The 24031-nt window shown below is 45.2% G+C and overlaps 4 protein-coding genes across 6 annotated transcripts; 2 read left to right on the top strand and 2 right to left on the bottom strand.

Annotated features, from left to right (window-relative positions):
- LOC139642484 (mitochondrial nicotinamide adenine dinucleotide transporter SLC25A51-like) lies at nucleotides 1-5158 on the bottom strand. The gene is made up of 2 exons (XM_071517332.1): nucleotides 4993-5158; nucleotides 1-2984 (listed from the first exon to the last, which is right to left on the bottom strand). Exon 2 carries the CDS (start codon nucleotides 2909-2911, stop codon nucleotides 1976-1978), a length of 936 nt encoding a protein of 311 aa, XP_071373433.1. The 5' UTR covers nucleotides 2912-2984; nucleotides 4993-5158; the 3' UTR covers nucleotides 1-1975.
- Nucleotides 5159-5448: 290 nt separating this feature from the next.
- On the top strand, nucleotides 5449-12881 carry ints10 (integrator complex subunit 10). Of its 3 annotated transcripts, none has more exons than XM_071517302.1 (18): nucleotides 5449-5906; nucleotides 6040-6107; nucleotides 6564-6667; nucleotides 6828-6967; nucleotides 7062-7143; nucleotides 7257-7397; nucleotides 7584-7758; nucleotides 8338-8507; nucleotides 8667-8806; nucleotides 8974-9127; nucleotides 9354-9436; nucleotides 9867-10022; nucleotides 10803-10911; nucleotides 11042-11121; nucleotides 11275-11437; nucleotides 11658-11751; nucleotides 12049-12117; nucleotides 12717-12881. In XM_071517302.1, exons 1-18 carry the CDS (start codon nucleotides 5778-5780, stop codon nucleotides 12871-12873), a joined length of 2214 nt encoding a protein of 737 aa, XP_071373403.1. In that variant the 5' UTR covers nucleotides 5449-5777; the 3' UTR covers nucleotides 12874-12881. The 3 variants fall into 3 exon arrangements, with proteins under 3 accessions (XP_071373403.1, XP_071373404.1, XP_071373406.1); XM_071517303.1 differs by having other exon boundaries at nucleotides 7257-7404; nucleotides 7576-7758; XM_071517305.1 differs by lacking the exon at nucleotides 12049-12117.
- Nucleotides 12882-13730: 849 nt separating this feature from the next.
- On the bottom strand, nucleotides 13731-16710 carry tlr1 (toll-like receptor 1). The gene is made up of 2 exons (XM_071517301.1): nucleotides 16556-16710; nucleotides 13731-16146 (listed from the first exon to the last, which is right to left on the bottom strand). Exon 2 carries the CDS (start codon nucleotides 16137-16139, stop codon nucleotides 13737-13739), a length of 2403 nt encoding a protein of 800 aa, XP_071373402.1. The 5' UTR covers nucleotides 16140-16146; nucleotides 16556-16710; the 3' UTR covers nucleotides 13731-13736.
- A 1848-nt stretch (nucleotides 16711-18558) lies between these two features.
- klb (klotho beta) lies at nucleotides 18559-23698 on the top strand. The gene is made up of 6 exons (XM_071517369.1): nucleotides 18559-19308; nucleotides 20063-20576; nucleotides 20703-20971; nucleotides 21146-21402; nucleotides 21766-22706; nucleotides 23205-23698. The coding sequence occupies exons 1-6, from the start codon at nucleotides 18559-18561 to the stop codon at nucleotides 23630-23632; spliced, it is 3159 nt and encodes a 1052-aa protein (XP_071373470.1). The 3' UTR covers nucleotides 23633-23698.
- The last annotated feature ends 333 nt before the right edge of the window (nucleotides 23699-24031 follow it).

Here is a 24031-nt window from a genome sequence, read left to right as displayed (position 1 = left end):
TCCTCGCTTTAATGGAAAATATGTAATAGACAAATTTATCACCAAAAACATCCTCTCAACGCACTTTAGGTCACTGTCAACATTTTTAATGTTTCTTTTTCAACATTTCATTTGGTAACTTTGGTAACTAAATTTTGTGGTGATTCGAAGACTTTCGATGCTTCAGGAAAAGTGGTAATTACAAACAGAATCATTCATTATCTTGAAGTGTGTCCCACTTTTCAAAACCAATTAAATACAAACTTGTTCTTTCGAAGAGGAAACCTTAGAAAATCGTGAAAAGATCTCATCAAAGACACTGAATTTTGGACAGAGAACCTGAATAGAATCGAAGAAAGAAATAGGCCAAGTGGTCCATTTATATGGCAGCTTGAGCTTTTTATGCCACTGAACATTACCCTCACCCTCCATTTTCCTCTCTCTCTCTCTCTCTCTCTCTGCCATCAACATTCAGTTGTCTGCACTCAAGGCACCAAACTGTCTCTCTCTCCAGCCTGGTCTCAGTGTCCAAGCAGCATGCCTTCCCTCTCTGAGCTGTCATATCCAGGGAGAGCCGCTGCACAGCGACCGCCTCTACTCAAGCTTGAAATCTGAGCCCATTATGTCAGCAGAGGTTATGGGCAGAGAAGAGAGCAAGCGTGAGAGAGATAGAGAGAGAGAGATACTTGTAGAGATATTAAGAAATAGGAAATATGGTGCGACTTAAGCAAGAGAGGAAAAAACAAAACATTTGGTGGCACTTTTTTTTACAGGTCAGTGTAAAAGAAAGAAGAACAAGTGAGGAACAAATGCAGTAACAGTGAATCGTCCAATTAATATTACCATAGGTCTTATTCAATAACTGCAAAGATTTTGTACAAAAAAAAATATTTTGATGTACTACAATAAAGTGCGAACACTTTGTGTGGGATTATTTGTTGCACTAGATGCCATAATGAAATGAATTAAATATGATTATTTGTCTCCTGCATGTCCAATGCACTATAAAAAGAGACAAGATCTGGGTGTTACGTAACTGTATGTTTTACTTACATATACACCAATGGGCACTTGTCAAAACTCAAAATCACATACACACTACCAGTAGCACTTCAGAAAATAAACCACAGACAAATACCTTTTGACAAAACATTTCAATATTTGCTTTGATTGGCATTGATGAATTGTGTGACAGGAGAAATTTTTTAAAATAGCCTGTGCATATCCACCAACGCTTCCCAATATATGTATACTGATAGTCATTTCAACAATCTCTTAAGTATTAGCCTTCAGATCCCACTGACATGTAAGCTTACATGATCAAAGACTGAATAAGTGGAGATGGAGTATAAAGAGAAATAAAATGGCCAACAATCAGTAAACCACAGTTCATTTGAGAACAAAAGTTAGGGCATTTGAACAGATAAATGTACTGAACTGATTCAATGAAATGATGGAGTACAGCTTTATAGATGAAGTGCTCTTGGTCAAACAAAAGGATGAAAATGGATACGGTCTACAAAGTACCACAGCACGCAGCACATACACTGAAACAGGTTCTCCTACAAAACAGTTCATCCAGTCAAGTAGGATAACCTTTGCTTGAGACTCTGGACAAAAGGATTTCAGTTTGCTCCCCAAATTCTTGTACATAGAGCAAAAAAAGAAAAGAAAAGGGCATTTCAGTTGGACCCTGGCACAAATTTTGTATAGGCTTAAGCGTGTGTCTTGTTTCAATACTTTGACAACAGCAAATAGTCACAATGGCAGGCAGTTATCTCACACTGACTGTTGGCCCCTGTCAGTAGTGCAACTCACTTCTGTCTCTCTGTCATAGAAACCCCAACGCCCCACGTACAGTGCTAGATGGCAAGTGCATCGACGTCACGCATCCATATCTTCTCCACAAACTGGCCCTCCACTCACTCCACACAGATTTTTCCCTTTCAACACTTTCTCTCCCTCTCTAGATTTCTATTTCTCCATCTCCCTCCCCTCATATCACCTTGAGCAGCAGCTCATAGGTGGCGTTGATGATGCCCCAGGAGAGGAGTGAGCGGTGGTAGTTGAGGTGCGCCCCTCGGAAGAGCATGGCAAGGCTGCCGCCCCTCTCTCTCCACACTGTTAGCAGCACCTCCCCGCAAGGCCGGAAGGCTCCGCCGACCTGCGACTGCGCCCGCGACTTCACCACATTTAATGGATAGAACATGATCCCGAGGGCCGCCCCCAACACCCCCCCGCACACAAAGTCATTGACCATGTGACCTGCCCGGCTGGTGGCTTGCGGGAGCTGCTCCTTGATGGGCCCGCGAAGCCCGAAGAAGAGAATGTTGCTGGGGCCGTTGCGGAGCAGCACGGGCACTAGGCCGCGGTAGCACTCTCTGACCCCGTACTCAGTCAGAAGTGTCCGAAAGGTGTGGGCTGTGTTGTTGAAACGCCCGTGGTGCCGATGGTCTTGCAGGAGAGTTTGCACGCGCTCAAATGGCGTCAGGATGGCCTCTGTGGTTCCTGCCAGTGCCGCAGCAAAGCTCCGTGTGGCCAGCTCCGGCATTCCGCTGTTGCCGGCCCGGTCTAGTAAGACCCTGGAGAAGTCCTCGTACAGGCCGAACATGATCGCCACCGTAGTGCTCTTCTGGAGCAGCGGGGGCAGCAGGCCCCGGTAAAGGTTCCTCAGCCCGTCCCTTTGGAGCTGCCGCACCGCCTCGGTGGCCAGCACGCCATGCAGCTGCTGGCGGAACAGCACCTTTTGGATGGGGAAGGTCACAACGATGTTGGTGAACGCTGCAATGGAGCCGCAGGCATAGTGCTTCCCTTGAGGCCCCAGCCAGGCACCCAGACCCCCACCAGGCAGCAGGGAGCTGCCCCCTTTACTCAGAGAGGCCTGGGGCTGAGGCGTCCGGGCTGGCTCTGGGTCCATGGTGGTAACAGCCATGGGAGGCTCGACGCACCACAGCCTACGCCTCCAGCATCACATCGACACCACACTGTTCAGAACAATCTTCACCCTGTGGGAGAAGAAGAGAGCAAATCTGAGAAATACTTGGCTAAATTCTTCAATGTCTTCTTGTGATTTTTTACGTCAGTGACGACTGTGCCTGTCACTAACTAATAGCAACTGATTGAGAAGCTCAGTCAAATAAAGACTTGGGCCTAAGCAATCTGAAACCTCAGCTTCCTCCAACCCCACGTACTCTCTCTTCTTCTGTGGGAAAAAATATCTCTGACTCATTGTAACAAAAAGAAAGTCAACTGGCCACCCACAAGCAATGTGCTGGCTGTGCATGTTGAATTGGGACAGCAATTCTGTAAAAATGATAGGATAGATGGTAACGTAGCAACCTTGAATATGAAACAGAGTAGTCTGCAAATTTCAACAAGTTACAATTAAGAACTTTAAAGACCTATTTATTGCCAGTTACAATGAAATATAAGACCAACTTAACAATTGAAATAAACATGAAAAGGTAAACAAAAAAAAAAGAAAATTGTAGACCTATCAAAATTTTGATCTGCGTGAGTGGATGGATTTCTCAATAACAAAACAGCACGACAAGAAAATACAACATTTTGAAGACCCTTTTAAGCCTTGAATTTACAGTAGATACAATTTTAAGATCCGGATCTCTAGACTCTCTGTACCATGGATATGGCACAATCGGCTACAAACTCTCTAACCATTACAACACAAAGCTTCTGATGAACAAAATGCAGGATTAAATGGCCCATGTCGTAAACACTTGTGCAAGTCTTTGGTCTGTACTTTGCCAGGAGCAGGTTGAGCTGTGCTACCTCAGCGACCTGCCTTCAACTGCACTGCCAGCCCCAACAGCCCACTGATAATGGTTATTACATAACTTAAGTGAATGATATCCGTCAGCTCAGGCATGGAGGAGGAGATACAGTAAAACTAGGGAGGGAGAGTCTAGGTGTGGTCAGTCTTTTTGATGTGCACTATGTGAAGACAGCGCCATACAGAAGGCTATAAAGAAATGTTGAACGCAGTTTTCCAATATTTAATCTATGAAGCAGCTAATGACACACATTACCATGAACATGGGGAACAACAAAGAGAAAACACAGTATGATCTGAAAACACAACAAGACTTCACCAAAAATAAAGGCTAGGTAAACACTCTTAACGCATACAGCAAGTCTGGAGTCGTCTAAATATAGACCGAGGAGATGGCAGTGGGAAACTGTGGGGTCATTAGAGGTCACAGTGTGTCAGCCCAGATATCACCACACAAATCCTTACAAACCTTTTCAGGTCAGTATTACAAACCCTGTCCCCTAACGTGTGAGGGTCCGTTACGAAATGTAATGAAGTCAGTGACAGAGGAGACTGCCAACGCAACATGCGCTATATCCGTTTGATTTGCACAGAGGAGAATATTATTTGGCTACGCCCTCTATGTTATGTACTTCAAGGCTAGCTAGCTTGAAGCTCACTTACCATGTCATGACTGTGTTCTGACATACTGACACTAGGTTGATACATAAATAAAAGCCTAAATAACCATAAAAGGTTGTATTAGTGCAAGGACACTCAGCTACTAGCCACTGTGTGTTAGCTAGCTGAAGGCCAACATATCATTCATCCGTATGCCAGAGGCTCACTAGCATGCTTAGCTAGCTAAATACCGAACAGACGTCTACAGCTAACGTTGGTTAGCTAACTCAGCTGTCTCGCTAGGTTCCCTTGCTAGCTTAGCTGTGCTAGAGACTGGGCCTTCTTGATCATGTAGAGCAAAACGCATGGCTGTTTTAGTTGAAATGAAGTAATGTTAGGAGGGGTCGTGACACGAGAACAGGCTCAGGGAAAACAATGTTTGCAAGCTATAGCAAAATACCTGTCTGGCTAGAATGCTAAGCAGCTAGCATGTCAGTAAGTTAGCGGCAGAGTCAAATCGGACAAGGGCTTGTTGATTGGCTTGAGACGCTAAATGTCAAGAGGCAAAAGAGCATTTGACATTTTAGGGAAGCCTTCTCTCTCATAAATCAGCATGTACTTGCCGTGTGCTCCAGTGGTTGTCCTCTACCTTGACACGAAGAATGTGTGTTTTACAGAGGACTGGGCCAATATAGGTCGTGTCTGGACTGGAGCTCTCTGAGCAGTAGGTGACAGCGATGCATCTTTGGCGCATGCGCACTTCAGCAGATCTCCAAGTGTCTGGATTGGGCTTTGGTGAGCTGCTTTCCCCTTTGCGGACTAATTTTCTTATCTCATGTTGGATAGTTTGGGTAGGTAAAATCCTCCTGGACGGTATCTACGAACACTGTTTGTGCCACATTGGCAGAAAGCCAGAAACAGGTGATTTGGATTCATGTCACACAAACGTGCTAAACAGTGCTGTGGCAAGTTTCTGTCCTGTGCGCTGGGTGGCAGTGTTGGTCGAAGAGAAGCAGGAGGCGACGTCAGACGTCTGCGACGGCATCGTGATGTCATCAAAATTGCCCGTTGGAGAATGTGACGATAAATAAAGGATTAGCTTTGACTGGCTACAGTTTCTCACATTTTTTTTTTTAACTTTTGTTCTTTTTCTTCATTTGTATGCGATTACCGGACGATAGAGCACGGTCTGTTGAGTAATTCAAGCACATATGTCTGTTTAAAGTTATATATTTACTTACAGTTGCCCTAAACGCGGAACAGCTCGCGTTAGCTTAAAGCTTGCACTTGAAATCTGGGCAACGGAGATTTGAGGTACATGGAAGACAACTGTATGCATTAAACTGCCGCGTTAGCTACGTGTGCTGTCAGTATTCGCCTTCGGGACTAAACGCTTGATTCAACTGAAATGTCAGCGCAAAAAGACTGTGAGTTCCTGGTGAAGAGAGCTCGGGAGCTTGTCTCTGATGACCCTTGTGCAGCCAAAGCTTGGCTTATAACCGCCCGAACCCTTTATCCTGCAGACTTCAACATACAGGTGACATTAAGCTTCTACCTGCTCAGTCAGTGATTATGATACGGATGTAGCTGCATGTACAGTATGTGTCTAACTGTGTCACACATGCAGTATGTGTCCCAGGTTTAATGATCTTGTGGACTTGTCTTTGCAGTATGAAATGTACATCATAGAGCGGAATGCAGAAAGGACAGCTTCGGCAGGCAGACTGCTGTATGACATGTGAGTGAAAGTGTAATTACAGTTTTGATGGGTACGAGTAGGGCTGGGCGACAATTCAATATTGTCGTTTACCATCTTTCAAGTGGAATCATATCGTGATGATATTATTATATTATATGATTTTTGGGATATCGTGATACGGTTATGCCGTCTAAACTGATGATAACAAGAAATTTTGATTTAAAAACTCTATGGTGTTTGAAAATTTCAGTTTTGTTTGACATCACACCTAACATTACCATTCGGTTTAATGGGATGAACATTAATTTGATTATTTAACATGTGACCTTGCATACCAGCCATTTTGTGATATGTATCTATCGAAAAAAATCCTGAATATTGTGATTTCAACCATATCGGCCAGCAGCAGGTACCAGTGCCATGCAAAGTGAACTGTGTCAGCATCTTTAAAGGAGCTAAGCCGTAACAGTTGGCAACATCTTCTTCGTCTCTCAGGTTTATAAACTTTCCAGAGCAGCCCATTGTTTGGCGGGAGATCAGTGTCATCACGGCTGCCCTGCGCAGTGATTGTCAGGACAAACATGCACAGTTCCTACGAGGTGAGGGAGGTCAATATTATAACTGCCTTGATGTGTGTATACAGGCCATGCGTTGTTATGAGGAGTGTCAGATGTATAAGTGTCCACAAGGCGGTCGAAGAGGAGTAGTGTTTGTTTTAGAAGTCTAAAGTGTGTGTGTGTACCTGTTTGTCTCCTGCAGGGCTTTTTGAGACGCTGCCTGGCCGTGTGCAGTGTGAGATGCTGCTGAAGGCCACAGAACAGTGTTTCAACACTCTGGAGAAGGCTGAGATGCTGCTGCTCCTGCTTAAGCGCTTCCCAGAATCTGTGGTCCAACACGGGGTACACACTAATCATGCACCGATCATGTTTAACATTTGAATCTAGCGTAAATAGCATGGAAAAGGTCACTGGTAACGCTCTGCTTTATGTTCAGGTCAATCTTGGAGAGACGCTGTTGGAAGCGGAGACATCAGAGAACTTGGAGACTCCTGTCAACTGCTTCAGAAAACTTTTCGGTCAGTGAAATACTTACATTAAGACATCTGTTGCTTTTCATTCAGGTGCATAAAGCAAATGTTAATTGCTGTAACTTTTCACATGCTAACTTTGCCTTACTATTTCTATATAGTGTGTGATGTCCTCCCTTTGATCATAAACAACGTGGACATGCGCTTGCCGGCCAGCCTGCTGCAGAAATACATGCTGAAAGCGGCTGAATTCTACATTGGCTACGTCACCCGCGGGCCCTCACCTGATGGACAGATACAGGGTAAAGCCGCAATGTGGTGCAAAGATGCCGCATTCTTAAGCAGTTGACACTGTTCTTGCTTTCCCTCACTGAGTGTGATAAATTTAATCTCAGGTTTCTTCTCCTACTGTTGGGTTTATCTCCATATCTGGATTTTTCTCCTTGGCCACCTAACATTTTGTCTGTTCCTCTGGTCCTTTGCCTCAGGCTCTCAGGAAGGCGGGTCTCTGAAGTCTCCCAGTGTGTCTCGTGGCTCCCAGCGCTATGTGATTGACGGCCTGTCGGAGAAGTCGTCAGTGGTGGCCGAACCTTGGGAGAGGCTGCTGGACATCCTGGCTGTGGTGGGGGCGCGCTGCGAGTGGCAGGGAGACAAGGGACAGAGGTACTGTAGTTGTCATATATATATATATTATGCATATGTATGTATGTATATATACATACATGTATTGTATATATATTGCTGATTCCACGCAAAAGTCATTACAAGTTGCTTAGAGCCTTATTTAGCCCAACATGTGTACTTTGTGTAGAGATGACTTAACCTGCTTTGGAGCTACATAAACATGCCTCAAAGTGCAAGATACTGCAGTATAAATATGTTAAAGGAAAGGGGAAAAAAAACCTTAAACACTGTTTAAAAACAGCTTTTAGCAATGTACCTTACCTTGCCTTTCTGGCCCCATTTTGTTGTTTGGTGTTGTATTTTATTTATTTCTGTGGATCACTGGCCAAACGTAGAGGAAATGACATCACGTCCAGATATTTCCAGCGTGCCTGCAATGGAATTTGATTAGCAGAAAAAGTAGAAAATTTTTTAATTATCTAAAACATCAACGACTCTCACTTTTTCACTTTTGGCCTTTTGCAGCTGAATCTGAATGTTATTTACAAGGTTATTTCTCTTTCTCTCTCTTTGCCTCTCCCTCTGTGTGTGTGTGTTTGTGTGTACGCTGTGCGCTAGGAGTTACGTGGACATGCTGCAGAGGGTGAAGGAGTTGTGTCGCTACCTGCCCGGTCTGGAAGGAGACACCAGGTCTCGCTGCTGCAGCCAGGTGGTCATCTGTGCCGCGCTGGTCCTCTTCCGCAGCGCCTTCCTCTACGTCTCTGCCGTACAGCCCGCACTCTTCCAGGGTCAGCCTCTACCTGTGCACACGCACGCATTGCTCTATTTGTCGGTTTGCATGTTAACTCAAGTCAAGCGGGATCTATTTCCCGAGACACAAGTGCCGTGCAACTGCATAGTCTCTTCAGTGAAATGTGTTGATCAAAGAATGTGTTGATGTTTGGCAGGTGTGAATGCGTTGAGTTCGGGGCCGTGGATCCTTCTGGAGGATTTGAGCTCGGTGTATAATGACGTGGAGGTGGAGCGAGGGGCAGTGAAACATGCCCATAAGAAACGCAAACTGGCAGATGGGAGAGAGAAGACTATGGTGAGAGGACAGATTGTTTTGAATGCACAAGAATGTGTGTGTCTGTGTGTGTACGAGCATATATGTTTTGCCCGTCCATGCTTACGTGTAGGCCTACAAATGGATTCCCTCAGTGCGCATTTACATGTTTGGATATAGTTTGTGTATGTGTGTGTGTGTCACCACAGAGCTCGGATGATGAGGAAGGGTTGGGCAAGGGTCGCGGTCGACACATTTTGGTGAACAAGACTGAGATGCCCGGCTGGTCAGAGACTCTGGAGAGCTTCCGCACAGCGAGGGAGAGCTGGGACCTCCTTCACTCCCACGACGGCCTGGAGACCGGTAAGACCTTCTGTTCAGATGTGTCACATGGGGTCCGTTCACTCCATGGAAGTTCCATAAGGATGCATTCATCTTGCCTTAGATTTTCCTTTTGTTGTAAGCTTACTCATTACTTCTCTATGATGAGGGTTAAGGAAAAGATTTAAGAAAGCTTTTTTTTCTTTCTCCAAGACATTATTCATCATGTCTATGCTTTTCCAACTTTGTATTTGAACACTCCTCCCAGAGTTCAAGAAGATCTGTGCCTCATGGAAGACAGACAGCTGGCTGTGGTTCAGAATATTCCTCACTGATATGATCATATACCAGGTAAGAAATAGTGATGTTTTTTTTTCTTTTTGTGGCAAGACACCAGCTGCAACTTTACCTATGCTCTGTAATATGTGGTCATATTGTGCTACCTTCAGGACCAACACATTTTATCTATTTATATTAGATTAAACTTTAATGATGCCTGTGGAGAAACTTGCAGCAGCAGCAAAGAACTGGATATAGCAATGGCTAGGATATAAATAAAAATAGAGCAAATAGAGGTTATCAAACATAACACTGATAATTACAACCAGTGGAACATATTGAGAAAAATGAATGAAAGTATTAAGATAAATGGATTTACATCATATGAAAATATATGTTTATATGAAAATGTATCCATGTGTCTGTTGAGTTGACCATCAACGTGTGTGTGTGTGTGTGTGTGTGTGTGTGTGTGTGTGTGTGTGTGTGTGTGTGTGTCCAGGGCCAGTACCGTAAGGCCCTTTCCAGTCTGCACCAGATGGCAGCAGTGCAGCAGCCTCAGCCTGGGCAGCAGAGTCCTTCAGGTCAGACCAGCCTGGAGCACCACAGGGCCCTGATACAGCAGGCCTCCTGCCACTACGCACTGGGAGAGTACAGGGTATGAACACACACACACACACACACACACATGCTCACACAAGAAGTGGGTAGGTACAAGGGAACACAGATACACAAACACAGGCTACATACTTCTCCACCCCTCTATTATCTTTTCCAATGGTATATAGTTTTTATACATATATACATATATTGTTTTGAATTATACCATTGAACAGTAGTACAGTAGTTATTGTTCCCATTGCATCTTGTTGAAAACTGTGATTTACAGTCTTGTTAATTAAATTCCACTTCTGCTGAGATATATTGTGCTTGTTGTGTCTATATATTTGTGTTTGTGTCACACATCCTTATTTCCGTTCAAGAAGAAATGATGGTCTGTGGGGCTGTGACACAAAAATGTATTCATTACACCAACTGGCCTGAGGGAGGCGTTATAGTTTTAAAAGGCTGCAACTCCTATACTGTGGGCCCTACTAGAGATTTGGTAGAATATACAGCTGTCTTGCTCTACAAATTTGTCAATTTAACCATCAAAGTCAGCCATTATTTTTTTGCCCTAAGGTTTACTTCCATTTTTCACCTATTTATACCAAATTTTCAACATAGCATTATTTGACTGACACATTAATGATCTAGAAACCTGCCCAAGTGTACTAATTGGAATATGGCCACCATAACACTTCAGAAAAGCTATCGGTCCATCAATGTGTCCATAACTCCATCGCACTTTGTCCAGTCCTTGAACATATGTTGAAAGTTAAGGAACAGTCCTGTTCTGTTCACAAATGTGATGTATGTATGTGTATGTGTTCATCAGATGGCCTGTGAGAAGCTGCTTGATGTAGTCGGTGGGCTGGTTCCCCCAAACCAGGAACAAGTAAAGACTCCAGAGGAGCAGGGAAAAGTCAAGAGCAAAACAAGGAAAGGTGAGCACTTTCTGCTTTCAGACAGATTCTGACCGATATGCAGCTTATGACACGTGAGATTTACACCAAATATACCCTTGTATGAACTTTTTTTTTATTGTTCAAGTGCCTCTTGTTTTGTCACTGTTAGGTAATGACCTAAGATTGCTTCCCTGCACCAGCAAAGCCATCTTGCCCTTCTGTCTACAGCTGATGCTGGCCTGCTTCAAGGTACTTAGACTAAGTTAAGTCTGTGTAAAAGCTACAAGTTTAGTGGTTGGGATCCAAAACAGGCTGTTATTATGTATGTGGACTGAGGGATTTTTAGATTGATGAGACGTAAAACCTGGTTAACCCACTTTCTCCTTTCTTTTGGCCAATCAGCTGCGTGCCTTCACAGACAATCGTGACGACCTGTCGCTTGGTCATGTGGTGGTGCTGCTGCAGTACGACTGGCCGCAGGGCGAGATGCTGTTTCTAAAGGCAGTTGATAAGATCTGTCAGCAGGGAAGCTTTCAGTATGAGAATTTCTTCAACTACGTCACTAGTATCCTTCCATACCTGCCATGAAAAGGTTCTAGATCTGTCTCTGTGTGTGTGTGTGCATAGCTATAGTTTGGACATTATTCACAAAAGTTGAATAGCCCCTGCTCAAAATGATTTAACAAATATATAGACCGATTACAGAACCATTTCTTGTTTTTTCTTTGTCTGCGTTTCTTGTCTTGGACATTTATTAGTTTCCATAAGCTCATAATTTTCTCCAGACATTGACATGCTGGAGGAGTTTGCCTACCTGCGTACTCCAGAAGGGGGAAGGATCCAGCTGGAGCTGCTACCCAATCAGGGAATGCTAATCAAGTAAGCTCCTCCTGTTTCACGCCTTTTCAGTCGGCACTGTGACTCTGTACACTCCCGTTCTGTTGGTGTGTTTTTACAGAGAATTGTGGTATTGCTTGATGATCTAGGTAGACATGGCCTGTGGGGAAAAATTCACTTCCGATTTGAAAATGCTGTTATGGGAGCAGGCATTAAGGAAGAGAAAGGGGTTTATGGTAAAACAGCTGCTATCAAGCTCTTCCTGTCATTGTTGTAGAAGTTAAGACACTTGAATGCACCCTCACTGACTGAGAGTTGTTGAATGTTGCTGTCCCTCAGGAACCCTAGTCCCGCCCTGGGGGTGGAGTTAAATACCCTTCTGCTACAAGGGGTGCAGACGATGGACAGGTACCCCAGGCCCCTCCTCCCACAGCCCCCCTCCCCCCCTCACACACCAGTCACCCCTCTTTCATCCCCCACCTCAAGGCTTGTCATCTCCCCAATTTTGATTTGGGCCTGTCATTTTACATCGAGAGTTAGTCGTTCTTTGATTTCCTGTTGGCGTTTGTTTATTTGAGCCATTGCTCCTTTTTCTGTGGTCATCACTGTCGTTGTTGTTGTTGTTGTTGTTATTTGGAGATGCTGTTGGTCTTGTTATACAGTCAGTTTAGTTTTTTGCCTTTTCATAACACTTGTTCTCATTTCATTTGTGGACATGTTTCATGTGGTTTTGATTTTTGATGATTGAACATTTCTTGTCCAGATCTTGACTGGTTAATTTGGCTATGTGATCAAAAAGTAACAGTAACAGGTTCTTTCCATGAATTTTGTATCATTTTTATAAATTAGTGTTTTTGTATTTCATGTTTTGTGTCTTTCTCAGCTATTACATAGGTCTCTGTCTCTAAACTACATTTACAATATATATGCTTATTGACAAATTAGCTTACATTAGTAACAGTTCTTCTTACTTTATGTGCTGTTTGTTTATCCCTTCACTCCTGCAGACACCACACAGTGACTCGAGGAATCACCAAAGGAGTGAAGGAGGATTTCCGTCTTGCCATGGAGAGACAGGTGTCGCGCTGTGGAGAGAACCTGCTCAACGTCCTCCACCGCTTCTGCATCAACGAGAAGATCATCATCATCCAGTCTCTACCTTGACACCTGGCTCATGACTTTTGAACACTTTTAAAGCTGATACTCCAGGCACAATGTGTCTGGAGCAGTTCTGCTCACTGTCATACAGACGGACTGACTGTTTGACCCCAATAGCTCTCCCTGAACAGCCTCAGAGACCAACATAAGACACACACCATTTTCTAGATCTACATTCATCTTCGGTGGACTCTTATATGAAGAAGCTCTTATGTAAAGAATATGCCTGTTCCATCCTCCTTGCCTTTAAAAGTGGATCTCTGCTTTCAGACAGCTGGAGAGAGAACACATTCTCTGAATAATAATAATGTAAGTTTTGACCATGTTCATAGTATGTGTGTAGTTTTTTGTTTTGTACTGGTAAAACAAAAAGTGGTCTGTCAAGATGGCATATGTTTTTGTCATTTAGTGAATGATTTGTGCTTAACCACAACATGAGTTTTCAGGACATTCTGAGATTGTGGGAAAGAAACGCAAACACATTTTTGATATTCTTAGGTAAAGATTTATTGTTTTTGTTACAGACTTGATCAAATGGTTGGTTAAATGAATGTTTACATTAAATGTCCACTGACTGGTTTGAAGAAGTTGACTTGGCATTGTATGATTAATGCTAATCTCGCAATCTAGATGATCTCACGCATTTCCTTTTCAACTCATACTGCAAGGTTACAAAGGAGATCGTCTGGCTCAAGGGGTTATGACCAGGTATTAAGGAAGTGGACTAGAAAATCTGCACCCTTCATTTTCGCTCAGTCTCTCCTGAGCACCCCATTGTCTCACTGTTTCCCTGTTCCTCCTACCCACTCTGTCCCATTCTCTATCCTGCTCTCTCTGCCCTGCCTCCTCTCTTGGTCTCCCTCCCACAGTCACTCCTCCAGTTCTCTGACCGGTGCATCTGGCAGGTCTGCCTGTAGGGCAGCTCTGAGATTAGCCCAGAAGAGCCTGTGCTTGGCCTTGTCCTGGGGCCACTCCAAGTAGGTGTGCCTGCCCATCATGGCCTTCAGCTGATAGTACTTGGAGGGGATCAGGTATTGAGGCAGAGGCTCCAGCAGCACCAGGACAACACTGTCTGGGCCCCGGGACAGGCGGTGGTGGCTGGCGAAGTATAGCTCATAGTGGCACCACTCACTCTTGACAAAGTGTGCAGAGAGCACAAACACAGAGCGCCGGCTCTTCTCCACACAGCGGATGATGTTCTCAATAATTGTCTTTCCTGGCACAAAGTTCTTCTCATGATGGCAGATGTGGAGCCCTCCTGCAGGGCCCTCGAGGTTGGGGAGGAGGGAATTCTGCACCCATTCAGCATCATGCTGGCTGTAGGATACAAAAGCATGAAACTCGACTCCCACCAGCTCTTCAGGCCCAAGTTGCTGGGTTCTGGCACGGTGTTTGGCTCTGGTCCACTGCCAGATCATGCCCATGTACCATGGAACATCCAAACGGTGGCACATGGTCACCACTGCAATAATCAGTACCACCGCTGGGCCTAAGATAGTGGCAGCTAGAAGGCCAACATTGCAGGAGACCTCTGGGATCTGGATGTCTTTCAAGGCGGAGTCCCTAAAGGCCTCTGGGTAGCTGCAGTAATAAGCCCGTGGCCAGCTCAGCAGATGGATTCCTTTGTGTCCAATCCTCTCAGACCTGATTCCAAGACTTCTGAAACTCCTTAGAGCACAGGTGCAGGTGAAGGGGTTGTGGCTGACATCCAGGATTTTCAGTTGGGGGCAGCTGTTCAGGTTGCTCACAGATGGGGCATGGAGGGAGTTTGCCCTGAGCAGAAGCATATTCAGTACAGGGAAACCGTCACACGATGGTAGGTCCCTCAGCCGGTTGGCACTTAGATCCAGCTCCAAAAGGTAGTCCAGTTTCAAGATGGATGATGGTACCACAGAAACCTGGTTGTTCTGGAGGTCCAGTATCTTTGTTTTTTTCGGCAGACATTTAAAAATGGAGTCTGTCAGACCATTAGAGGACAGATTCATATTGGTGATGTTGGGTGGCCAGACACAATCCACCAGACTGTCATAAGTCAGGGAGTTGAGGCTGAGGTCCAGATGTTGCAGGGAGCTCATATATTGTACACGTTTGCTCAGCAACTGAAGGCTCTTGAGATTGTTACCTCTCAGAATCAAATTCGTCAAGTTACGCAGATTCTCACATTCCACGGTCTCATGACCCTCCGTGCTAGAGAAGAGGGAATCAGAAAGAGCACAATTGGAAAAGTCCAGCTGCCTAATAGGACTCTGGTATTTTGGGCAAGTCATGTGTATGATAGACGTCTCCAAGATTGCCAAGCTCTCCACTGGTAAGTTGATAAAGAAGTTGTATACACACTCCTGTGAAAAAAAGAAAGACTTCACCACAACCCTTCTGGCTGTGAAGGACTTCAATTTAGATGTCCTGCTCACCTCAGTGTCTCGATAAGGTGGCTGGAACAGGGCCACGTCAGAGGCGCTCAGGTGGGTAATGGAGGAGAGTAGAACCATCTTTACAAAGTGAGTAAGTTCTTGCCATGTGATTGATATGTGGGTGAGATAGACATGTGAAGTGCGGATTTCCTTTCTCTCGCTCAGCCGCTCAGCTAGGCTACTGTAGCCACCTGTCAAACCCATCAACTCGAACTCGTCAAAGTGCATCAGCGCATCAGTGATCAGGCTTCGGTCCATTGTTTGTTTTTTGTTCAAGGCCATCTGAAGCCTTTTAGCATGGACATCATTCAGACTGCCTTCTTCATAGGTAAAGTCGTCCTCCAGACAAAGGGTCAGTGTGCGTAGGCTCGCCACAGAAATATTCTTGAAATCACCCACACTGATGTTTTTTGCTCCAAGTGCTAATCTCTCAAGCTTTGCAAGGGAACTGAACTCACTCCCCAGGGTCATAGTGAGGAACATGTTGTAGGCCAAGTTCAGCACCCGGAGGTTTTCTGTGTGGAACAGATACCGCTGATCCAGCAGGTTCTGCAGCCCGTTGTGCGACAGGTCCAGGTCCTCCAGGAGCGGCGTGCCACGGAACGTCTCTGGATCAATCTCCTCCAAGGTGTTCCATGACAGGTTGAGGAACCGCAGGTGAGGAGTGTTGTCAAAGTCCCCTCGGCGTAGCTGCCGTATGTGGTTACATGAAAGGTCTAAGAACTCAACAGTGTCTGGCAGGTCACTTGGGACAGAGGAGAGGTTTTTGGAGGAGAGGTCTATGATGACAGAGGAAGAGGTGCTTTGCCTAAATCCCACCAACATGGCCACCGCCCAGAGAGTAGCCGTCACAGGCCTCATCGCTTGACTGGAACAAAAGTAAGAAGGAGATAATGAGGAAAATAAACATATATTCTGTCACTGCTGAGGTTACAGTGACTTTGTAAATTTTTTTGTGAAATTAAAAAACTATGTAATACATATTGTAATTGTAATACATTGTAATATAATTTGTAAAAAAAAATATATATAGTTTTTATTGACTGGATTAATGCTAATTTAAGTTTTGATTTCCAGTTTTTTCTTAATATTTTTCCTATCTCCTTATTGTTTGAAAATAGACAGTCTTCCATTAGTGACAAGTTTAAAGCCTGTTACAAAGGTTGTATGTTTTGTTTACTTATGCATCTACACATCATACAATTTTGTTCAATAAAAGATATTTAAAAATATTATCTAACTGACATATACAGAGACACACAAAAGAGGACACTAACCTGTACTGATCTCCGATAGGTCTTCCAGTCAAAGCAATGCTTGATATATTGTTTGTTTGTTTTTTATTTTTAGTTGATGTGCTGTAGTCCGTCAAATCTGAATCTTTTCCAGTTGTAGGGTCTGCTTCTGTTTCTCTCCCTCTTTCTCTGATGTTGCTACTGGTGATGTTACAGTAAATAGAGTTGAGAGGAAACAGACACAGAAATGAAAGCAATGTTCAGACCACTCAGGTTCTTCCCTCATGTACATCTCCTTTTCACTTCCCCTTTAATGAAATACTGGCTGTGAAAACTTGTTTCAAAGTAAACTTTTGTAATGCCTCAAGAGGAAATGTGTCAAAATGACACAAAAGTGTGAAGATAGTAATTATACTGTTTCATTTAAATGTGAGTGAGTTAATCATCTTTTTGGTTTGATTTTATTTACTACATTTGAATGATGTCCTTCCTTTTGGTGAAAACGTGTCACTTTCAGTTTGTTTCTTGTTAACATAGAAACAAGGGCAACTGGTACATTCATGACAGTGTTGCTCATCACAGAAATGATCTCATTTACACATCTCACATTTTGTCATGACTAAAGATCTGTTGTTAGATTACCTGCTCCTATAAAACTGAGCAGGTTGTTGATCAAGATGCAGTGTTTTTAGAGCCTCTTTTCTGCAGGATTATAGCGACCACACTGAGGTCAGTCGAATTTGGTGGATGACTGTTTCCCAACTTAATTTACTCACTGATGCCTTGAGGCTGAGTGTATCCTGGGTAACTGCACTGTTTACACTAGAGGGCTATGCTCACTGCCATAAGGAAGGAGGATGGGATAAGGTTTTTTTTTGATAGGCTTAATCCTGTTTTATTCTTGACAGGGTGGCTTGATCAAAGACAAGCATATGTACAGACAAATCGACTGAAAGACACGCAAACACACGCTTCTCTGCAATGGCCTCCTCTTCAGTTTAACAGCACTGCTGGTTGCTTGGGTCACTGGCTGTTACTCATAGTACAAGTGGAGCTAAACTGAATCAAATGAGCTGGTGTGGCTGTTCTCACCTGTCATGGTTTGATCAAATCTTGGAATAACACTGAGGGCATGCTCTGCGCAATCTGGCCATCTGATCATAGAGATTGTATTTTCCTTGCCTCTTATTCAATACATGTGTTGGATATGTGTTGGACATGTGATTTAGTATTGGAAATGTGTCCTCCAGCTCAAACCATGTTTCACATTTGAGGCTGAGGATCTGTAATTTTTCAGCAGAGGAGAGCTTTGGGTGGAAAAGGTCAGAACAATTGAATAGGAGGTTTTGATCAAATTTCATTTACGAAGGCAAAGAATTGGAAAAGCACAGGATACATGCATGGGGTAGAGTGCTGTGTATATGTATGTGTGTGTTGGAAGAGAGAGCAATGTGAGCTACATCTTAGTTGTGGAACTAAGATCAGAGTACAAGCTAATTATTGACAAAAGAACATCCCGCAGCAATCAACAGCATGCTTAAAGCTGTGTGTGTGTGTGTGTGTGTGTGTGTGTGTGTGTGTGTGTGTGTGTGTGTGTGTGTTTGTGTGTGTTTGGAAAGGGTGTTTTTTGACGTAGGGGTTAGAGGTAAAGTGGGGATGATGGGGTGTCTACCAGTCAGATTTATGGGCTAGGGAATGACAGATGAAAACAATTTAATGTAACGTTTTCACTGATATAGTAATACAAATGTGTAGTTATGAATCAGCCTCTGTATGCGTGAACTTTATGGGGCAGGGAGGGGCTGAGTGGGAGCGCAACAACACCAAGGGAGAGATAGGGAAGTCTAACCAGGTTAGAGGCTTGTCAGATGGACACTGCACCACTTCTCAGGTCCACTTGTTCGATATCCTTCGTTCCCTCTTCCACCACCATGGATCTCATGCCTTTCACAAGTCGACTCCTGATCCCGCAGAGAACAGCTGCTCCGACTGAGACCATCTCCCTCCTTCAAGCGGATTTCTGAAACAAGGTACGCTTCTTCAGTATGCTGAGCCATCTCTCTCTTCCCACACTTCCCCTCCTGTTGTTGGTGTGTGGCTGGAACGGGGCAGCCTGTTCCCCGGGGGAAGGCAGGAGGATTTGGCAGCAGCCCACCCCAGACCCCACCATCCACAGCCAGTCTTTCCTTCATGACACCTTCCCTTTGGGGTTCCTATGGGGCTCGGGGACATCCGCCTTCCAGACAGAGGGGGCCTGGGACCAGGACGGGAAAGGCCCCTCCATCTGGGACCATTACACCCACTCTGCTGTCAGTGGTAATGTGGCAACAGAGACGGCCGATGTGGCCAGTGACAGCTACACTCGGTGGGAGGAAGACGTGGAAGCACTGAGGTACCTGGGTGTAAGATCATACTCCTTCTCTCTCTCCTGGGCCAGACTATTCCCTGATGGGAATGCAAGAGGTCAGCCCAATCCAGCTGCTGTGGAGCACTACAGCCGTCTCTTAGACAGGCTTCTGGAAAAGGAGATCGAGCCCATCGTTACTCTCTATCACTGGGATCTGCCCCAGCACCTGCAGGAGAGCTATGGAGGCTGGAAGAATGACACCCTGGTGGGACTGTTTGAGGAGTATGCTGCCTTCTGTTTCCGTACATATGGGAGCCGTGTGAAGTACTGGCTCACAATGCATAACCCCTACCTGGTGGCTGTACAGGGGTACGGGACAGGAGTGCACGCCCCTGGAGAAATAGGGGGTCCCTCTGCCTCCCTCATTGTGGCCCACAACCTGATCAGGGTAAGGCAGATAGGGTCATTCGCTAAGGGATGGGATAATAGATTTGGAGTCTGCAGATTAATCGACTGTAATCATGTTGAGTTGTCTGCCTAAACAGCAAACCTTCTCTGGTCAGACAGTCTGTTTTGAACTTTGAACTTATGCAACTTTTATCAGTTTATGTAGGTCAGTGAATGTTTACATCTTCCAGGTGATTTTAAGGTCTCAAAACATTGAAGCAAATGAAGGCTACATCATTACACTAATATTTTGTTGTAATCAAATTAAATCAATCCAGAAAATGAGGTTCCATATAATGTAATACAAATGTTGTATGCTAAAACATATATGTTTGTCTGTATATAGCACAGTTTTATTTTTATTGACTTCCTCTCTTCGAAAATCAGTTGATCATATATTGTTTGGAGAGGTCTGTGATTAGTAAACAGGATACTTAAAGAGACATTAGGGTCAAAGTCTACCACATCAGCACTTGTGCTGGAGGGAAACAGTGTGTGACAGGAAGTAATGGAGATATGCCTCATTAATAATCAGTTGTGTTTATGCATTTAAGATTCTGGCACAGATGGTATGTGCACAGCTATCACAATTTGTAGCACCAGCAACACAATAGGCAGACACTGCTACTGTAGTGCCAAATGCCAAATACATTTTTATATTTACTTTTATTTTGCAGAGTTTTAAACGCATGATGATACTGTCATGACAACATTGCAGACCATGGTACTTCATAATAATCCTCTATGTTTTCCAGGCACATGCCAAAGCATGGCACACCTACAACACCCACTTCCGCCCGACTCAGAAGGGTGAGGTGTCCATCGTTCTGGGTTCCCACTGGGTTGAGCCTCAAAGAGGCCAAGCCACGGCAGCCAATGTCAAGCTTTGCCAGCAGTCAATAGAGGCCGTGCTTGGCTGGTTTGCCAATCCCATTTTTGGGGATGGGGACTACCCAGTCTCTATGAAAATCAGTCATGGAGCCCTCCTGCCCAAGTTCACTCCTGAGGAGAAGCTCTGGCTGCAGAAAACTGCTGACTTCTTCGCTTTGTCCTTTGGGCCCAACAACCTCCGTCTGGGCCGGAACCAGGTCCAATATGGGCAGAACGTGACCCCGGACCTGAGGCGCGTCTTGGGCTGGGTAAAGCTGGAGTTTGGGGACCTGAGGGTGCTGGTGGCAGAGGGGGGTTGGTTCACTGAGAAGACTGTGGGAAGGGAGGACACAGTCGCCATTTACCTGATGAAGAGGTTTATCAACCAGGTCTTACAAGGTGAGCTGAGAAGCGGAAAGAGAGAACAGTTGGAGAAAAGATTTAGACAATGTAATCAAATCTGACTTGTTTGATATGTTTCTTTCAGTCCTTTCCACACCCTTATTGGTATGTTTTCTGTTTCAGCTGTCAAGTTTGATGGTGTGAGGGTGTTTGGCTACTGTGCCTGGTCTCTGGTGGATGGATATGAGTGGAATTACGGCTACAGCGTGAGGCGGGGCCTTTTCTACATCGACTTCAGTCAACCCAACCGAACCAGGGCCCCCAAGACCACTGCTCAGTACTACAGGCGTGTTATCGCTGACAACGGTTTCCCCAGTGATGAGACCTCCAGAGAGGTCAAAGGCTGTTTCCCCTGTGAGTTCCACTGGGGCATTGCTGACTCCATCCTGCAGGTAAACGGAGAGGGAAGTGAGAGAGAGGAATACTTGGAGGAGAGAGAGATTTTACAGCTTAGAGCCACAGTCTAGTCAACATCAATAACAGACTTTGCCTCATTTTTTGCACAAAAAGTGAAGGACTATGTACACATATTAACTGATTTTCTCCTGTCTGTTTTCTTATTGTAGGTCCACTTCTATCCTTTCTCCCCGCAGTTCACTGACCCCCATATTTACAGCTGGAACTTGACGGGTGACGGAGCATTGCATCCGGTCGCGGGGGTCAAGCTGGACACCAGAGGAGCCCAGTGTACCGACTATTTGGCCATCCGTGGTCATCTCCGCCTGTTTGCTTCCACAGGGGCATCTCACTACCGCTTTGCCCTCAACTGGTCCCTGATTTTACCGCAGGGAGACATCTCTGTTGTGAACACTGAGGCTCTGAGGTAGACATACATGCACTCTCTCCTTTTCATTCTCCCTCTCAATTCAATTCAGTTCAATTCAGTTCAATTCAATTCAATGCAAATGTGCTTTATTGGCATCAAACATAATGTACATAAATGTACAAAAATAACAGATTATAATCACATTGATGTAAATCCAAAGATAATGATACCAACTTTTTCTCTCAGCCTTTGTTGTTGCTGTCTCTCTCTCTCTGTCTGTCTGTCTGTCTCTCTCTCTCTCTCTCACTCTCTCTCTCTCTCTCTCTCTCTCTCTCTCTCACACACACACACACACACACACACACATAACACTAACTCCTTATTCTACACTCTATTTCATGTTGTTATAATATCTAAAAGGTACTACCGCTGCGTCCTGACCGAGCTCAATAAGCTGGACCTGGAGGCTGTCATCATTCTCTACCAGCCCACACACAGAGCTTCAAATCTGGGCTTGCCTGGGCCACTGCATGCCTCCGGGGGTTGGCTGAACAGAAGCACAGTAGAGGCCTTTCAGGAATACGCAGCACTCTGTTACCGGGAGCTGGGCTCCTGGGTTCGCTACTGGATCACAGTCAATGAGCCGAACAGACTGGTAGACGCTTATTCCAGTGGGAAAGAGCAGCATCAGGCAGCTCATAACCTTCTTCTGGCCCATGCGAAAGCCTGGAGGCTATATGAAAGGGAATATTCCAGTGAACAGGGGGCACTGGTGTCACTGGCTCTACATGCTGACTGGGCAGAACCTGCCAACCCCTTCCTGGAGTCACACACAGCTGCAGCCCAAAGACTCCTTCTGTTTGAACTTGGTCGCTTCTTAGACCCATTGCTGGAGACTAGATATGAGGAGAAAGAGGCCAAAGGGGATTACCCACAAGAGATGAAGGCATACCTGGAGGAGAGAGCTGTAGTGATGGGCCTCCCTGGATCCCCGCTACCTAACTTCACTGAGACGGAGCGGGAGGAGCTTAAAGGGGCACTGGATTTCATAGCATTGAACCATTTTACCACCCGTTTAGTTTCTCCATATCCCCACACACAAACGTCCCAGCCCAATGGCCAGCAGCAACAACCTCCGGATCATGGCTGTCTGATCCTCTCCGATCCGACCTGGCCCTCATCCGGACTTGGGCAGGCCGTGGTACCCTGGGGCCTGCGGAGGGTCCTGGGCTGGGTGAGCCAGAGATATGGAGTGGCCCTGCCTATCATTGTCACAGCCAATGGGGTGGATGACCAGGCTGCAGTGGAGGACAGAGTCAGGCAGCACTACCTCAGGAGTTACCTGCAGGAGGCCCTCAAAGGTGGGCCTTATATTGCAAATATCCAATATTCAACCCCTCTCCCCTATCCCCCAAACACACACACACACACACACACACTACCCCCACTTCCACACAATAATCTGTAATGTTCCTCTTGTAATCACATTTCAATAGAAAAAAATCCCTACTGTGTTGAGGTGGCAGAGGCGCAGGCACAACAGCTTTTATCACACTATTGCATGACCTCCCACCATAAAACCCTGACTTTATGAGAAACCTTTGAGATCATAAAAACAGCGAGGGAGTAGAGAGTGTGTTGCATTTATGCTTTGCCTTTTATGGCCTCTCAGCTCCCCTGTGTTTGCACATGCATCCGTGTATCCTTTTCAAACAGGAAGTAAAACATTGTGCATGTATCCTTTTTTTATTGGTATTGAACATCCTGATAGTGCATATTGCTGGATAAGGAGGAGGAGCTGGATGGTAGATGAATGATACTGATCTCACTATTCCTCCTCATCTTCTATTTGCCTCCAGCTCGTCTTTTAGATGGAGTCAACCTGCAGGGCTTCTACGTGTGGAAGCTGCAGGATCGACACGTCCCTCAGTTTGGCCTTTTCACCTCAACCCACCACCAATCCAAAGCCAAAGCCTCCATCGCAGCCTACCGGGAGATCATCAGTCGCGGTGGCTTCCCTGAGGACAACACCACACAAACCTGCAGGTTCAGCGAGCTCCAGGAGTCTTGCACTATGTGTGCACAGATCCTCAAGAACAAACCCCTGCTGGTGTTTGGAGGCTGCCTCCTGATAACAGCTGTTATGTTGGGAGCGGTTCTCATCGTCACCATCGTCACCAGGAGAAACCGGACAAGGGGCAGAGGGAGGAGGAGGAGGAGCAGCAGGAGGAAGAGGGCGAGGGCACCAGTGTGCTCATTTCTGCCTGGTGTTAAGTGCCAGCCGTAGGAGAGGCAGACAAGCTAATGTGGCTTAATAGAGAGAAGCCATAATCACTGTGTCTGGTCTATTAATACTTGTATCTTCTCCCATTACAAATGTGTGATCCGTTTACCCATCCACAATAATTGTCAAGGGAAAGTGTCTTCATCCATTTCACCATGCTAAGTTATTTTTAATTGGAGGGATAACCACTTTAGGGGACTGTGAGAGCTTTGTCTATTTCCACAGCTGAATGAACATGACAGGGTGACACATCTAGTAAGTCCCAAAGAGAATATCAGGCTCACATGCTGTGCTTTGACAAGAATTCATAATTCATTATGTAAGTTGTATGGTTTATGATGCTGAAGATAAGCTTTACCTATGAATGTGATCAAGGAGAAGATATGCCAATGTCAGGATTCC

Source organism: Centroberyx affinis, unplaced genomic scaffold (genome assembly GCF_046629955.1).
Source record: "Centroberyx affinis isolate AG114_WGS23_722 - 3 ecotype Tasmania unplaced genomic scaffold, CSIRO-AGI_Caff_v1 ptg000485l_1, whole genome shotgun sequence".
Taxonomy (NCBI): Eukaryota; Metazoa; Chordata; class Actinopteri; order Beryciformes; family Berycidae; genus Centroberyx; species Centroberyx affinis.
Note: the sequence above shows the minus strand (reverse complement) of the source record. Positions and strands in the feature narration are given on the sequence as shown.

What these genes read in the sequence shown, in the direction of transcription:
- LOC139642484 (XM_071517332.1), bottom strand. Translation starts at nt 2,911, where the DNA reads ATGGCTGTTACCACCATGGACCCAGAGCCAGCCCGGACGCCTCAGCCC.
- ints10 (XM_071517303.1), top strand. Translation starts at nt 5,778, where the DNA reads ATGTCAGCGCAAAAAGACTGTGAGTTCCTGGTGAAGAGAGCTCGGGAG. An exon ending in CTGCAGACTTCAACATACAG is followed by an intron (nt 5,907 to 6,039) that starts GTGACATTAAGC and finishes TTGTCTTTGCAG; the next exon opens with TATGAAATGTACATCATAGA. An exon ending in AATCAGGGAATGCTAATCAA is followed by an intron (nt 11,752 to 12,048) that starts GTAAGCTCCTCC and finishes GCTGTCCCTCAG; the next exon opens with GAACCCTAGTCCCGCCCTGG.
- tlr1 (XM_071517301.1), bottom strand. Translation starts at nt 16,139, where the DNA reads ATGAGGCCTGTGACGGCTACTCTCTGGGCGGTGGCCATGTTGGTGGGA.
- klb (XM_071517369.1), top strand. Translation starts at nt 18,559, where the DNA reads ATGCTGAGCCATCTCTCTCTTCCCACACTTCCCCTCCTGTTGTTGGTG. An exon ending in TGGCCCACAACCTGATCAGG is followed by an intron (nt 19,309 to 20,062) that starts GTAAGGCAGATA and finishes TATGTTTTCCAG; the next exon opens with GCACATGCCAAAGCATGGCA. An exon ending in TTGCTGACTCCATCCTGCAG is followed by an intron (nt 20,972 to 21,145) that starts GTAAACGGAGAG and finishes TTCTTATTGTAG; the next exon opens with GTCCACTTCTATCCTTTCTC.